This window comes from Oncorhynchus kisutch, linkage group LG16 (genome assembly GCF_002021735.2).
Source record: "Oncorhynchus kisutch isolate 150728-3 linkage group LG16, Okis_V2, whole genome shotgun sequence".
NCBI classification, from domain to species: Eukaryota; Metazoa; Chordata; class Actinopteri; order Salmoniformes; family Salmonidae; genus Oncorhynchus; species Oncorhynchus kisutch.
The window spans coordinates 12424190-12441638 of NC_034189.2; the positions used below are offsets into that span (position 1 = coordinate 12424190).

General features: G+C 42.9%; 1 protein-coding gene across 2 annotated transcripts; it reads left to right on the forward strand.

Moving 5' to 3' along the window:
- The first annotated feature begins 2856 nt into the window (after nt 1–2856).
- Nucleotides 2857–15356, forward strand: LOC109880161 (ankyrin repeat domain-containing protein 46-like). Of its 2 annotated transcripts, XM_020472398.2 has the most exons (6): nt 2857–2970; nt 7192–7255; nt 8396–8481; nt 9157–9413; nt 9851–10009; nt 12576–15356. In XM_020472398.2, the coding sequence occupies exons 3-6, from the start codon at nt 8428–8430 to the stop codon at nt 12790–12792; spliced, it is 687 nt and encodes a 228-aa protein (XP_020327987.1). In that variant the 5' UTR covers nt 2857–2970; nt 7192–7255; nt 8396–8427; the 3' UTR covers nt 12793–15356. The 2 variants fall into 2 exon arrangements, with proteins under 2 accessions (XP_020327987.1, XP_020327986.1); XM_020472397.2 differs by lacking the exon at nt 7192–7255.
- The last annotated feature ends 2093 nt before the right edge of the window (nt 15357–17449 follow it).

A 17449-nucleotide genomic window follows, 5' to 3' on the forward strand; every position in this document is an offset into this window, starting at 1 on the left:
CACGGTAAAGTCTACACATGTTGTATTCGGTGCATGTGACAAATAAAGTTTGATTTTATGCACTATGGTGTTGAATGCTGAGCTGTAGTCAATGAACAGGATTCTTACATTGGTATTCCTCTTCTCCGGATGGGATAGGGAATTGTGCAGTGCAATGGCGATTGCATCGTCTGTGGATCTATTGAGGCGGTAAGCAAATTGAAGTGGGTCTAAGGTGTCAGGTAGGCTAGAGGTGATATGTTCCTTAACTAGCCTCTCAAAGCACTTCATGATGACAGAAGTCAATGCTACGGGGCGATAGTCATTTAGTTCAGTTACCTTCGCTTTCTTGGGTACAGAAATAATGGTGGACATCTTGAAGCATGTGGGGACAGCAGACTGGGATAGGGAGAGATTGAATATATCCGTAAAACACTCCAGCCAGCTGGTCTGTGCATGTTCTGAGGACGCGGCTAGGGATGCGGTCTGGGCCGGCAGCCTTACTCACGTCGGCCACAGAGAAGTAGAGCCCACAGTCCTTGGTAGCAGACCACGTCGGTGGCACTGTGTTATCCTCAAAGCAGGCAAAGGTGTTTAGCTTGTCCAGAAGCAAGTTGTCAGTGTCCGCGACGTGGCTGGTTTTCCCTTTGTAATCATCAAATCAAATCAAATGTATTTATATAGCCCTTCTTACATCAGCTGATATATCAAAGTGCTGTACAGAAACCTAGCCTTAAACCCCAAACAGCAAGCAATGCAGGTGTAGAAGCATGGTGACTAGGGAAAACTCCCTAGAAAGGCCAAAACCTAGGAAGAAACCTAGAGAGGAACCAGGCTATGAGGGGTGGCCAGTCCTCTTCTGGCTGTGCCGGGTGGAGATTATAACAGAACATGGCCAAGATGTTCAAATGTTCATAAATTACCAGCATGGTCAAATAATAATAATCACAGTAGTTGTCGAAGGTGCAACAAGTCAGCACCTCAGGAGTAAATGTCAGTTGGCTTTTCATAGCCGATCATTGAGAGTATCTCTACTGCTCCTGCTGTCTCTAGAGAGTTGAAAACAGCAGGTCTGGGACAGGTAGCACGTTCGGTGAACAGGTCAGGGTTCATTAGCCGCAGGCAGAACAGTTGAAACTGGAGCAGCAGCACGGCCAGGTGGACTGGGGACATCAAGGAGTCATCATGCCAGGTCGTCCTGAGGCATGGTCCTAGGGCTCAGGTCTTCCGAGAGAGAGAAAGAGAGAATTAGAGAGGGCATACTTAAATTCGCACAGGACACCGGATAGGACAGGAGAAATACTCCAGATATAACAGACTGACCCTAGCCCCCTGACACAAACTACTGCAGCATAAATACTGTAGGCTGAGACAGGAGGGGTCAGGAGACAATGTGGCCCCATCCGATGATCCACCCGGACAGGGCCAAACAGGCAGGATATAACCCCACCTACTTTGCCAAAGCCCAGCCCCCACACCACTAGAGGGATATCTTCAACCATCAATTTACCATCCTGAGACAAGGCCAAGTATAGCCCACAAAGATAATCCGTGATTGTCTGTTGACCCTGCCACATACAGTGGGGAGAACAAGTATTTGATACACTTCCTATTTTGCAGGTTTTCCTACTTACAAAGCATGTAGAGGTCTGTAATTTTTATCATAGGTACACTTCAACTGTGAGAGACGGAATCTAAAACAAAAATCCAGAAAATCACATTGTATGATTTTTAAGTAATTAATTTGCATTTTATTGCATGACATAAGTATTTGATACATCAGAAAAGCAGAACGTAATATTTGGTACAGAAACCTTTGTTTGCAATTACAGAGATCATACGTTTCCTGTAGTTCTTGACCAGGTTTTCTTCATCCTTTCACTGAAAGCCACAGCAGTCATATTTGGAGGCAGACTGGCCAAAGGGTAGTTCGGGAAAATGCCAGATGGGCTTGTTCCTTTTAATTCCATTGGGCCTGTTAATCCCATTGGGCCTGTTTAATCCCATTGGGCCTGTTTAATCCCATTGGGCCTGTTTAATCCCATTGGGCCTGTTTAATCCCATTGGGCCTGTTTAATTCCATTGGGCCTGTTTAATCCCATTGGGCCTGTTTAATCCCATTGGGACTGTTTAATTCCATTGGGCCTGTTTAATCCCATTGGGCCTGTTTAATCCCATTGGGCCTGTTTAATCCCATTGGGCCTGTTTAATTCCATTGGGCCTGTTTAATTCCATTGGGCCTGTTTAATTCCATTGGGCCTGTTTAAATTGGTTTTGTGCAAAATTATATATATTTTTGGCTTATAAAGGGGGCCTCGAGGAGAAAATGGGGCGTGTGTTGGAAATGCCCTGGCTGATTTCTGGTCCCAGTCCATCCCTGGTCATATTTGATCATCAACCAATGACCAACACCATCAATAGATTTAAACCCCTTATGGGTTGAGGAGCATTTTGAAAACTGCTGCTGGATGGGTAAAACAAACTTTGTGTTTAAAGATGTTTGTATTATTATTTTTGTAAAGTGTGTTGAGACCTTGTTAATAAAATAAATACATTGTGATTTGATTTGACATATTTTTAGGGTAAAGTTTTTGTCAAAACCGTGTCATTCTTGACCAAAATAGCAAATTAATTATACTGCCTTCAAGTGTGAAGGTTACCTTTAAAAAATACTAAAAAATCCACAGTGAAACAAATGATGACCATGGAGATTGTACGTTTTTTTATGTTGAATTCCATCATGCATTATATGGCTGGACATGTCTGGCAAGGTCAACTGAATTTTTTAATAAATTGACATTTAGACAATAAAAAGACGTACTGTTAGGCCTTGCTGGAAATGTAGATTGATTGGTCCGATTCTGAGAGCCACCCTCTGCCGTAAAGCGGTCTGCGCCAAACTGTTGTCGTAAAAGCTTGTTCAGCATCGCCACAACAACACTGTTTTGCAGAAAAGGGGATTTTGACGTCTGATTTGGAACACATTAACAGGTAAATATCATCACCAACATCTGAAGATGTGGTATAATATGCTTTCCGAATGTTTTAATGTGTTGGATAATATTGATAATTGCTTATAGTCACGTTATTACTAGTGCGTTAGCTAGCATCTTTTTATTAGCTTATCTGGCAAGAAGTAGCTAGCTAGCTGTATATCTGTTTATCTTGGATAGCTGCCTAGCTATCCACTGCATGTGCAATTAAACGTTTACTCATACGCCAAGCGAACTTTTATTCAGGGTTTGCCTTTCGTAATACCGTAGTTTAAGGATCTAACTAGGTAATAATAATGTTCTGCTCATTTCAGTAATAAGAGCTAACTTAGCTACCTACCTTGTGTTAGCTCTAGCTACAGTGCCTAAAGAGATTATTTATACTCCTTTTATTACATTTTTATATAACCAGGTAGGCCAGTTGAGAACAAGTTCTCATTTACAACTGCGACCTGACCAAGATAAAGCAAAGCAGTGCGACAAAAACAACACAGAGTTACACATGGAATAAACAAATTTACAGTCAATAACACAATAGAAAAATCTGTATACATATGTGCAGATAAGGATGTGCAAGTAGAAATACTGGTGTGCAAAAGAGCAGAAAAACAAATATGGGGATGAGGTAGGTAGTTGGATGGGCTTTTTACAGATGGGCTGTGTACAGCTGCAGCGATTAGTAAGCTGCTCTCATAGCTGACGCTTAAAGTTGGTGAGGGAGATTTAAGTCTCCAGCTTCAGTGATTTTTTTTGCAATTCGTTCCAGTCATTGGAAGGGGAGAACTGGAAGGTAAGGCGGCCAAAGGGGTGTTGGCTTTGGGGATGACCAGTGAGATATACCTGCTGGAGCGTGTGCTACTATGGTGACCATGGTGAGCTGAGATAAGGCGGAGCTTTACCTAGCAAAGACTCATAGATGACCTGGAGCCAGTGGGTATAGCGACGAATATGTAGCGAGGACCAGCCAACGAGAGCATACAGGTCGCAGTGGTGGGTAATATATGGGGCTTTGGTGACAAAACGGATGGCACTGTGATAGACTGCATCCAATTTGTTGAGTTGAGTGTTGGAGGCTATTTTGTAAATGACATCGTCGACGTCAAGGATTGGTATGATAGTCAGTTTTACAAGGGTATGTTTGGCAGCATAAGTGAAGGAGGCTTTGTTGCGAAAAAGGAAGCCGATTCTAGATGTAACTTTGGATTGGAGATGCTTAATGTGAGTCTGGAAGGAGAGTTTACGGTCTAGCCAGACATCTAAGTATTTATAGTTGTCCATATATTCAAAGTCAGAACCGTCCAGAGTAGTGATGCTAGGCAGGCGGGTGCGGGCAGCGATCGTTTGACGAGCATGCATTTCGCTTTACTAGCATTTAAGAGCAGTTGGAGGCCACGGAAGGAGTGTTGTATGGCGTTGGAGCTCGTTAAGTGTCCAGAGAAGGACCAGAAGTATACAGAATGGTGTCGTTTGCATATAGGTGGATCCAAAAACTCACCCTTGACTTACACATCTTGTGTTAAATTTAAAATCGATTTAAAAAATGTTTCCACCAACACACAATACCCCATAATGACAAAGTAAAACTTTGTTTGTGGATGTTTTCTTTTGGTCTGGTGTGGAGGTCGACCGATTATGATTTTTCAACACCGATACCGATTATTGGAGGACCAAAAAATAGCCAATACCGATTAATCGGCAGATTTAAATTTTAAAAAATTAATTTGTAATAATGACAATTGCAATAATACTGAATGAACACTTATTTTAACTGAATATAATACATCAATAAAAATCTATTTAGCCTCAAATAAATAATTAAACATGTTCTATTTGGTTTAAATAATGCAAAAACAAAGTTTTGGAAAAGTAAAAGTTAGCGTGCACTTCGCTAACTAGCTAGCCATTTCACATTGGTTACACCAGCCATTAGGCTGATAGGCTTGTAGTCATAAACAGCGCTGTTCTTGCGAAGAGCTGCTGGCAAAACGCACGAAAGTGCTGTTTGAATGAATGCTTACGAGCCTGCTGCTGCCTACCATCGCTCAGTCAGACTGCTCTATCAAATCATAGACTTAATTATATTAATTATATCAAACATCTCCAATCCAAAGTTAAATCTAGAATTGGCTTCCTATTTCGCAACAAAGCATCCTTCACTCATGCTGCCAAACATACCCTTGTAAAACTGACCATCCTACCAATCCTCGACTTTGGCGATGTCATTTACAAAATAGCCTCCAATACCCTACTCAACAAATTGGATGCAGTCTATCACAGTGCAATCCGTTTTATCACCAAAGCCCCATATACTACCCACCATTGCGACCTGTACGCTCTCGTTGGCTGGCCCTCGCTTCATACTCGTCGCCAAACCCACTGGCTCCATGTCATCTACAAGACCCTGCTAGGTAAAGTCCCCCCTTATCTCAGCTCGCTGGTCACCATAGCATCTCCCACCTGTAGCACACGCTCCAGCAGGTATATCTCTCTAGTCACCCCCAAAACCAATTCTTTCTTTGGCCGCCTCTCCTTCCAGTTCTCTGCTGCCAATGACTGGAACGAACTACAAAAATCTCTGAAACTGGAAACACTTATCTCCCTCACTAGCTTTAAGCACCAACTGTCAGAGCAGCTCACAGATTACTGCACCTGTACATAGCCCACCTATAATTTAGCCCAAACAACTACCTCTTTCCCAACTGTATTTAATTTTTATTTATTTATTTATTTTGCTCCTTTGCACCCCATTATTTTTTATTTCTACTTTGCACATTCTTCCATTGCAAAACTACCATTCCAGTATTTTACTTGCTATATTGTATTTACTTTGCCATCATGGCCTTTTTTGCCTTTACCTCCCTTCTCACCTCATTTGCTCACATTGTATATAGACTTGTTTATACTGCATTATTGACTGTATGTTTGTTTTTACTCCATGTGTAACTCTGTGTCGTTTTATCTGTCGAACTGCTTTGCTTTATCTTGGCCAGGTCGCAATTGTAAATGAAAACTTGTTCTCAACTTGCCTACCTGGTTAAATAAAGGTAAAATAAAAAATAAAATAAAAAAAATAAATTATAACATAACACACAGAAATACGAGCCTTTGGTTATTAATATGGTCGAATACGGAAACTATAATTTAGAAAACAAAACATTTATTTCAGTGAAATACGGAACCGTTCGGTATTTTATCTAACGGGTGGCATCCCTAAGTCTAAATATTCTTGTTACATTGCACAACCTTCAATGTTATGTCATAATTACGTAAAATTCTGGCAAATTAGTTCGCAATGAGCCAGGCTGCCCAAACTGTTGCACATACACTGACTCTGCGTGCAATGAACGCAAGAGAAGTGACAATTTCACCTGGTCAATATTGCCTGCTAACCTGGATTTCTTTTAGCTAAATATGCAGGTTTAAAAATATACACTTCTGTGTATTTATTTTAAGAAAGGCATTGGTGTTTATGGTTAGGTACAGTCGTCCAACGATTGTGCTTTTTTTCACAAATGCGCTTTTGTCAAATCATCCCCCAGCGTTGCATCGATTATATGCAATGCAGGACACGCTAGATAAACAAGTAATATCATCAACCATGTGTAGTTATAACTAGTGATTATGATTGATTGATTGTTTTCTATTAGATAAGTTCAATGCTAGCTAGCAACTTACCTTGGCTTCTACTGCATTCGCGTAACAGGCAGTCTCCTCGTGGAGTGCAATGAGAGGCATGTGGTTATAGCGTTGGACTAGTTACCTGTAAAGTTGCAGGATTGGATCCCCCGAGCTGACAAGGTGAAAATCTGTCGTTCTGCCCCTGAACAAGGCAGTTAACCCACCGTTCCTAGGCCGTCATTGAAAATAAGAATGTGTTCTTAACTGACTTGCTTAGTTAAATAAAAGGTATTAAAAAATATAAAGACAAAACAAAAATCGGTGCCCAAAAATTATGAAAACTTGAAATCGGCCCTAATTAATCGGTTGACCTCTAGTCTGGTGCTAATTTATTGAAAATGAAATACAAAAATATCGCATTTACATAAGTATTCACACCCCCGAGTCAATACTTTTATATCTGTGAGTCTTTCTGGATCAGTCTCTTAGAACTATGCACACCTGGATTGTACTATATTTTTACAGTATTATTTTATTCTTCATCCTCTGTCAAATTGGTTGTTGATTATTACTAGACAGCCATTTTCTTGTCTTGCCATAGATTTTCAAGACGATTTAAGGAAAAACTTTAACTAGGTGACTCAGGAACATTTCATGTCCTCTTGGTAAGCAGCTCCATTGTATATTTGTCCTTGTGTTCTAGTTTATTGTTCTGCTGAAAGGTGAATTTGTCTCTCAGTGTCTGTTGGAAAGCTGACTGAACCAGGTTTTCCTCTAGGATTTTGCCTGTGCTTAGCTCTATTCCGTTTCCTTTTATCCAAAAAAAAAAAAATTCCCTTGCCAATGACAATCATACTCATAACATGATGCAGCCCCACCATGTTTGAAAATATGAAGCGTGGTAGTCAGTGATGTGTTGTGTTGGATTTTCCCCAAACATAACGCTTTGTATTCAGGACATAAGGTTAATTTCTTTTCCACATTTTTTGCACTTCTACTTTAGTGCCTTATTGCAAACAGGATGCATGTTTTGGAATATTTTTTATTCTTTTCACTCTGTCATTTAGGTCAGTATTATGGAGTAACTACAATGTTGTTGATCCAGCCTGTGTTCTCCTATCACAGTCATAAAACTCTGTAACTGTTTTAAAGTCACCATTGGCCTCATCCCTGAGAAGTTTTTTCCCTCTCCGGCAACTGAGTTATGAAAAACACCTTTATCTTTGTAGTGAATAGGTGTATTGATCCACCATCCAAAGTGTTATTAATCAACTTCACCATGCTCAAAGGGATGTTCAATGTCTGCTTTTTATTTTCATTTTTTTACCCATCAACCAATAGGTGCCCTTCTTTGAGGCATTGGAAAACCTCCCTGTTCTTTGTGGTTGAATCTGTGTTTGAAATTCACTGCTCAACTGAGGGACCTTACAGAGATGAGATAGTTATTCAAGAGGGAGTCCATGCAACTTATGTGACTTGTTAGGCAGATGTTTACTGCTGAATGTATTTAGGCTTGCTATAACAAAGGAGTTGAATACTTATTGATTCAAGACATTTCAGTTTTTCATTTTTTATTTAATTGGTAGAAAAATTCTACATACAGTTCCACTTTGACATGATTGGGTATTGTGTGTAGGCCTGTAACACAACATATTGTGGGAAAGCCAAGGGGTGTAATTACTTCCTGTAATTACTTCCTGAAGGCACCGTCCTAACCAATAAAGCTTTTATTTTCTCCGTTTCCTCCCTCTGCCTTCCTCCTCATCTTCTTCCTTCCCCTCCTTTCCTCCATATCCCCCCTTCAGGTACGCTGGAATTTTCGGACACCCACTCGGACATGTCCTATGTCTTCATCAATGACTCGTCTCAGACCTCCATTCCCCTGCTCCAGGTAGGGAAGATGCCTACCCCTGCACATTGACTCTGTACCAGTAGTGTTGTTATTGTTATTTTATTGTTGGGTAAGTAAACATTTCACTGTATATTCTACACTTGTTTTATTCGGTGCGAGTGATTTGACAACCCTAATGTCTGCTCCTCTGCTCCTGGTGGGGTTGAGTCCAACACAAGGGGGTTGCATCCCAAATCCACCCCTACGCCCTATGTACTTGTGGAGGTCTGTGAGGATCTGACAGGCGTAAGCAATCTGGTAGTAGCTTCACTTGCCCTCTGATAGGTTAGATGGACGTTTCACCATATTGACGACACCTGTCAAATCCTCTCAGATCCCCACAAGTGTGTAGGGTCTAGAGTCCGGTGTGGTGTGGTGTTGTGCAGCAGTGTAGGAACCAAACAGAAGCAAACAGGGATGGACCTACAAGAATTTGTCCAATTAGAAACTCTTGTTTCGGTTGCAATACGTTTTGCTACGGTGTGCTCCCAGGTCTTCAGAATCGATTTAAAGTTTAAGTTAGCTAGGGTCTGTTAATCAATTCCCTTATCCTCTGATTCAATACAGAATCAATCAATCAACTAATTCATCTAACTTATCCCGGGACGTTATCATGAAAGACAATGTGTTCTCAATGACTTGCCTGGTTAAATAATGGCATATCCCTAACTGCAGGCCTGCATCGACGGGGACCTGCTTTTCACCAAGCGGCTCCTGGAGACGGGCTGTGACCCCAACACACGGGACAACCGGGGCCGTACTGGCCTGCACCTAGCAGCCGCCAGGGGGAACGTGGACATCTGTTGTTTCCTCCATAAGTTTGGGGCGGACCTCCTGGCTACAGACTACCAGGGAAACACGGCGCTACACCTCTGTGGACACGTGGATACCATCCAGTTCCTGGTGTCCAACGGTCTCAAGATAGACATCTGGTGAGAGAGGGGCTGGGGGTTGGGAGGGCCTGGCAGGGAGTGAGGGGGAGTAGAGACTGTTTTACAGTTGGCTTGGGGCCTGAGAGGGGCTGAGGGTTGGGAGGACCTGGAAGGGAGTGTTGGGGAGTAGAGACTGTTTTACAGTTGGCTTGGGGCCTGAGAGGGGCTGAGGGCCTGGAAGGGAGTGGGGAGGAGTAGAGACTGTTTTACAGTTGGCTTGGGGCCTGAGAGGGGCTTTGACTGAGGGGTAAAAGCAGGGTTAGAGTTACAGGGGTTCTATCACATAGAGGAACCCTTAATAGGTTTTTAGGTCACCCTGTTAGGTTTTTCAGATATACACATTGGTCCACTCCCCATAGGGTCAATGTGTTTCTCAAACATTGGTTGGACCCTTGTTTGAACATTATCATGCTACATTGTGTGTTTCTCTCTCCCAGTAACCACAACGGGTCCACTCCTCTGGTGCTGGCCAAGAGGCGCGGGGTGAACAAGGACGCTATCCGCCTGCTGGAGGGCCTAGAGGAACAGGAGCTGAAAGGATTCAACAGGGGAGCCCACTCCAAACTGGAGACCATGCAAATGGCTGAGAGCGAGAGGTGAGGAGAGGGGTGGGGGAGTTAATGAGAGAGGTGCAGAACAGGGGGAGGACAGTGCAGGAAGTGGAGGGGAGCCTATGTTACAGGCATTACTATGCTGCTTAACAGTATAGTTCCCTGACTCACAAGTCCTTACCGGTACTTGATGTTTCGTACTCTGCCTCGCTAACACACTTAACTGCCCACTTCACAATAATACGCCTCCGAAAAGCTAGCAATTCAGCAACGTGATTGGTGACATTTCGAGCTGTGGAGCTCACTAACGGCACGATCTTAACTCTGTTACACCCACTCTAAGCTGGAAACCTATATATCTATCTACCTGTCTATCTCTCCTATCTAAACTCAGCAAAAAAATAAACGTCCTCTCACTGTCAACTAAACGTCCTCTCACTGTCTCACTATTTTCAGCAGACTTAACATGTGTAAATATTTGTATGAATATAAGATTCAACAACTGAGACATAAACTGAACAAGTTCCCCAGACATGTGACTAACAGAAATGGAATAATTTGTCCCTGAACAAAGGGGGGGTCAAAATCAAAAGTAACAGTCAGTATCTGGTGTGGCCACCAGCTGCATTAAGTACTGCAGTGCATCTCCTCCTCGTGGACTGCACCAGATTTGCCAGTTCTTGCTGTGAGATGTTACTCCACTCTTCCACCAAGGCACCTGCAAGTTCCTGGACATTTCTGGGGGGAATGGCCCTAGCCCTCACCCTCTGATCCAACAGGTCCCAGATGTGCTCAATGGGATTGAGATCCGGGCTCTTCGCTGGCCATGGCAGAACATTGACATTCCAGTCTTGCAGGAAATCACGCACAGAACGAGCAGTATGGCTGGTGGCATTGTCATGCTGGAGGGTCATGTCAGGATGAGCCTGCAGGAAGGGTACTACATGAGGGAGGTGGATGTCTTCCCTGTAACGCACAGCGTTGAGATTGCCTGCAATGACAACAAGCTCAGTCCGATGATGCTGTAACACACTGCCTCAGACCATGACAGACCCTCCACCTCCAAATCGATCCTGCTCCAGAGTACAGGCCTCGGTGTAACGCTCATTCCTTCGACGATAAACGCGAATCCGACTATCACCCCTGGTGAGATAAAACCGCGACTCGTCAGTGAACAGTGAAGAGCACCCCAGTGACGGTGGGTTTGTGCCCATAGGTGACATTGTTGCCAGTGATGTCTGGTGAGGACCTGCCTTACAACAGGCCTACAAGCCCTCAGTCCAGCCTCTCTCAGCCTATTGTGGACAGTCTGAGTACTGATGGAGGGATTCCTGGTGTAACTCGGGCAGTTGTTGTTGCCATCCTGTACCTGTCCCGCAGGTGTGATGTTCGGATGTACCGATCCTGTGCAGGTGCTGTTACACGTGGTCTGCCACTGCGAGGACGATCAGCTGTCCGTCCTGTCTCCCTGTAGCTCTGTCTTAGGCGTCTCACAGTACGGACACTGAAATGTATTGCCCTGGCCACATCAGTCCTCATGCCTCCTTGCAGCATGCCTAAGGCACGTTCACACAGATGAGCAGGGACTCTGGGAATCTTTCTTTTGGTGTTTTTCAGAGTCAGTAGAAAGGCCTCTTTAGTGTCCTAAGTTTTCATAACTGTGAACTTAATTGCCTACCGTCTGTAAACTGTTAGTGTCTCAATGACCGTTCCACGGGTGCATGTTCATTAATTGTTTATGGTTCATTGAACAAGCATGGGAAACAGTGTTTAAACCCTTTACAATGAATGAAGATCTGTGAAGTTATTTGGATTTTTACGAATGATCTTTGAAAGACAGGGTCCTGAAAAGGGGACGTTTCTTTTTTTGCTGAGTTCATCTATCTCTCCTATCTATTTCTCCTATCTATCTCTCTCCTATATATATATATATATATCTGCGCTATCTCTCCTATCTATCTTTCCTATCTATCTCTCTCCTATATATATATATATATATATATCTGCGCTATCTATCTCTCCTATATATATTTATCTGTGCTATCTCTCCAACACAAGGGGGTTCCATCCCAAACCGACCCTTACGCCCTATGTACATGTGTACCATCTATCTGTCTCTCCTGTCTATCTCTCCTGTCTGTCTCTCCTATCTATCTCTCCTGTCTGTCTCCTGTCTATCTCTCCTGTCTGTCTCTCATGTCTGTCTCTCCTGTCTATCTTTCCTGTTTATCTCTCCTATCTATCTCTCCTGTCTATCTCTCCTGTCTATCTCTCCTGTCTATCTCTCCTGTCGGTCTCTCCTGTCTGTCTCTCCTATCTATCTCTCCTGTCTGTCTCCTGTCTGTCTCCTGTCTATCTCTCCTGTCTGTTTCTCATGTCTGTCTCTCATGTCTGTCTCTCATGTCTGTCTCTCCTGTCTATCTTTCCTGTTTATCTCTCCTGTCTATCTCTCCCTCCTATCTCTCCTATCTGTCTTTCCTGTTTATCTCTCCTATCTATCTATCTCTCCCTCCTATTTCTCCTATATATACTCTCCTGTCTATCTCTCCTATTTAAAATCAAGTAATGGCATGTAAGCTGACACTTGGCTACTTCTTTCTCTTCCTGTCAGTGCAATGGAGAGCCACTCCCTGCTGAACCCCGACCTCCAGAACAGGGAGGGAGTCCTGTCCAGCTTCAGGACCACCTGGCAGGAGTTTGTTGAGGACCTGGGCTTCTGGAGGGTGCTGCTACTGCTGGTGGTCATCGCTTTGCTCTCTCTGGGCATCGCTTACTACGTCAGCGGGGTGCTGCCCTTCTCCGCCAGCCAGCTGGAGCTGGTACACTGAGGGAGGGGTGGATGGACAGAGGGTGAAAGTTGGCTTGGGCTACATTCTGGTTATCCACCCTTGTCCAGAAGTGTGCACTTGCACACTCCCCTTTTTATGGATTTAAAAGCGTAGGAGTGGTGTAAGCGTTGGCTGGATTCAACCTTTGTGAAATCGTTACGAGAAAGTGTGCAAGTGCACACTTCGGGAGAAGGGCGGAGAATGGGGACTCAGCCATGGATGCATCTGCAGTCTGACGTATGTGTGCTATATGAACATTTTCTCACTGTGGCCAGTTATGCATGAGAATGCACATCATTTCATGTGTCATTCATTTGTATGACTAAATTGACCAAATATCGACCAGTGACGTGACCATCTTCTTTCTGGAATACTGAGCTTTTAAAGCTTTTAAAATAACTATCAAAAAAAGAACATATTCAGTACCAGTCAATAGTTTGGAAACACCTACCTAACACCTACCCATTCAAGAGTTTATATATTTTTTTATTCAAGATTGTGCAAAGCTGTCAAGGCAAAGGGTGGCTTCTTGGAGAATCTCAAATATAAAATATTTTGATTTGTTTAACACTTTTGGTTACTACGTGATTCCATGTGTGTTATTTCATAGTTTGTCTTCACTATTATTCTACAATGTAGATTTAAAAAAAAAAAATTTTTTAACAAACCTGGAATGAGTAGTTGTGTCCAACCTTTTGACTGATACTGTACATTTCTTACATGCAGTTTCATAACTTTTCATGTCTAATTTAGTGTTGACAGTATTCAGCTCTATATGAAGAAACTGTTGTATTATCGACCTTTTTCCTCATGTCACAACATGTATTTTTCTGTGTTGTGTGGATTGACAAGCTGTATATTGCTATAGGTTTTTTTGTGTGTAATTATTTACTTGTTCTTCTCCTTCTGTTTACTGTTTTGAAAGGGGCCCATTTGTTAATTGATTTACCCTACAGGGTCAAATCCTCTTGCAAAGTCAATATTTTAGTTTTATTTCCATTACCATTTTAACTGAAGTCTGTTTCTCTCACACTAGTTGCACATTTCCCTAATAATGCTAATCAGGCTATAACTGTTGTGTGGAAACTTACATGGAACAAACATCTAACAGTGTGTAGAGTTATCCTGGGTGTCAGTCTGTTTCTGATCTCTTACCAACAAACTGTTCTGGGATCAGGCTAGTGTAGAGTTATCCTGGATGTCAGTCTGTTTCTGATCTCTTACCAACAAACTGTTCTGGGATCAGGCTAGTGTAGAGTTATCCTGGGTGGCAGTCTGTTTCTGATCTCTTACCAACAAACTGTTCTGGGATCAGGCTAGTGTAGAGTTATCCTGGGTGTCAGTCTGTTTCTGATCTCTTACCAACAAACTGTTCTGGGATCAGGCTAGTGTAGAGTTATCCTGGGTGTCAGTCTGTTTCTGATCTCTTACCAACAAACTGTTCTGGGATCAGGCTAGTGTAGAGTTATCCTGGGTGGCAGTCTGTTTCTGATCTCTTACCAACAAACTGTTCTGGGATCAGGCTAGTGTAGAGTTATCCTGGGTGTCAGTCTGTTTCTGATCTCTTACCAACACACTGTTCTGGGATCAGGCTAGTGTAGAGTTATCCTGGGTGGCAGTCAGTCTGTTTCTGATCTCTTACCAACAAACTGTTCTGGGATCAGGCTAGTGTAGAGTTATCCTGGGTGGCAGTCTGTTTCTGCTCTCTTACCAACAAACTGTTCTGGGATCAGGCTAGTGTAGAGTTATCCTGGGTGTCAGTCTGTTTCTGATCTCTTACCAACAAACTGTTCTGGGATCAGGCTAGTGTAGAGTTATCCTGGGTGGCAGTCTGTTTCTGATCTCTTACCAACAAACTGTTCTGGGATCAGGCTAGTGTAGAGTTATCCTGGGTGGCAGTCTGTTTCTGATCTCTTACCAACAAACTGTTCTGGGATCAGGCTAGTGTAGGAAGTTGACAAGAGCACAGACTGATCTAGGACCCTCTTCCATCACCAAATCAAGTACAATATGAACTGTAAAGTAGCACCTTGATTGTTGCCTTTGGCAGAAAAGACAAATGAATAAATGTTTGCTGCATTTTACCTGACATTCTGTCTGTGTTAGATGGTAGATCAGATCAGCATGCAGCTTCGTTGCATTGAAAACTACCTGTTTATGAATCTGTGGACTACATTGCCTGTATGACGATTATTTCAAATATTCCGTTATATTTTTAGCTATGTTGTACTCTCTCAAACATCCATCCTCACACATATTGTAAACCACCTAGTTAAACGCTTTATGTTATCTTGTAGAACAACATTGATGGTAGGTCTGTCATTTGATGTGGAAAATTAATTCATCATGAATAACATTCTGCACTTCCAATTATCCTTTGTGAACTGTTAATTCAGTATTTAATCCAAAATTAAACTTGGATGTACAATGAATACAAATGTCAAATGGAATTGACACCTAAGTCTTATAAAAGAGTGGAATAAAAATCAGAATAGTTTCATTAAAACAACTATGATATTTCAAACTTAGTCTTAAAAGTGATCATATAAAATACATTAACATCATGAAGTCCTTCAGCGTGTTAATTTGATTGTTCTCACATCTGCAGGATGACCAGTAATCAGTTCCAGATATCAATAATATTACAAATCCAGCAGGAACCAAACAGGCACATTATACATTGATAGTATTATGAATCACAGGAGATGAAAGCAGGAGAACCTGAAGTAATGACTAACTGACCAAAGTGCAAGAAGTCTCCTGTTGTTCCCAAATAACTCTCAAACTCTATTTTAATTCCATAATCATCTTAAAAACTAGGTCTACATCTAATGGCTTGGCTACACACACACACACACACCACACACACACCACACACACACAGGGTTGTTCAGTTACAATCAACTGGTCACTTTGGTGCACATTACTGTTACGTTAGAATGGTTGTAACATCAGAACTGATCAGTAAACAATACTACAATTTGAGAGTGGCTGTATTCAAATCGCCAAGTATGTTCTTATTGCTAACACTGGGTTTATTAAGTATTGTTACACCAACAATAACCAAAACCATACCACTACAATAGACACCAATCAATGGAGTTGAGCAAGAGCACAAACAGGTCTGGGACCAGACTAGCGTAACTCCTCCATCTCTATGATGGTAGAGGATCCATTCACCTCTCTGGTTTCTTTCTCCCTCTCAGGACAGATGGTAACTCTCTCATCACTATGACCATCAGAACTCTGTTGGGACTCTTTTGAAGGCTATGGTGATCCCCTGGGGCTGCGCCGAAAGATAAATCCTGAACAGTTCATTCTGGACCGCAGAGGACACATTGTGCTTGTAAAGAAACTCACACACCCTCCTACTGCAAATGCTAAAACTATCTTTATCCATGGTGACCGGGTTCCTGTGTCCTCAGAGCGGGTTTCTCTAGTAGTGACAGTGAGAGTGAGAGAATCTGGATTTCCTCTCGTCTGTTTGTCAGGGCCGAAGCGGCACTTGTATGTCCCCTGATCAGAACGGCGTAGGTCAGTGAGGGTGAGGGAAATGTCTCCCTGTCGGTATCCATCTTTGGACACAGATACCCTGTTCTTAAACCCAGAGCCAGTGATTATATTCCCCCCCATGACATTCAGCACAGTCTGTTCATTCTTTCTGCAACAGACGTACACCTCACTGTCAGGAGTTTGTTTTTCTGTTAAGCCATAGAAGTTGAGTTGAAAATTAGATCCAACAAGAGCAGGTTGGCCGACAACAATGGAGACTAAAACTACAAATTGTACATCTTCTTGAGTCTTACCACAGTGACACTCAAACCAACCCATATCATTAAATACAACAGAGGTAATGTTGAGATAGAGGTCTCCATCCCCGCGTTTAACCCTGTTCTCAAAGCCCACTCCGGGTGTGAAATCTCCTTGGTGCAGTGTAGCGACCGTGGTGTGTGTAACACCTGCTGATTCACTCTCATGGCGATGCTTCCATTCTATAAAACCATCACATGATCCAGAGAAGGGGAGTGTGACAGTGTCATTCAAAACGACTGTAATTGTAGGAAGCAGGAAGGATTCCGCAACGTAGAAAAACACATAAACAGCGATAAACACTGTCTTCCAAAAACAATTCATTGTAGATTGCTGGCCAGTGGTGTGAAAAGCTTAAAAACGTCTGTTGTTGATAGCAGCTATAACCAGCTGATAGTCTGCAAACTATTCCAGATATCTGGGATGGTTCTGACCCGTGTTAAATAACCTGTGCGTACCTGCCTGTGCTGCTCAGCAGCTGTTGGGGTCCACTGGGCTGTTGGGGTCCACTGGGCTGTTGGGGTCCGCTGGCCTGTTGGGGTCCACTGGGCTGTTGGGGTCCACTGGGCTGTTGGGGTCCACTGGGCTGTTGGGGTCCACTGGGCTGTTGGGGTTCAGGTCCTGGGAGGTTTGGGGGGCCAAGGCAGTTCTCTCTGGCAATGATTAAGCAATCTGGCTTCTGGTTACCTTGTTGGTGTTGTTCTTCTGGCTACCTTGTTGGTGTTGTTCTTCTGGTTACCTTGTTGGTGTTGTTCTTCTGGTTACCTTGTTGGTGTTGTTCTTCTGGTTACCTTGTTGGTGTTGTTCTTCAGTCTCCTTCTGGCTACTTTGGATAGCTCAGTGACAG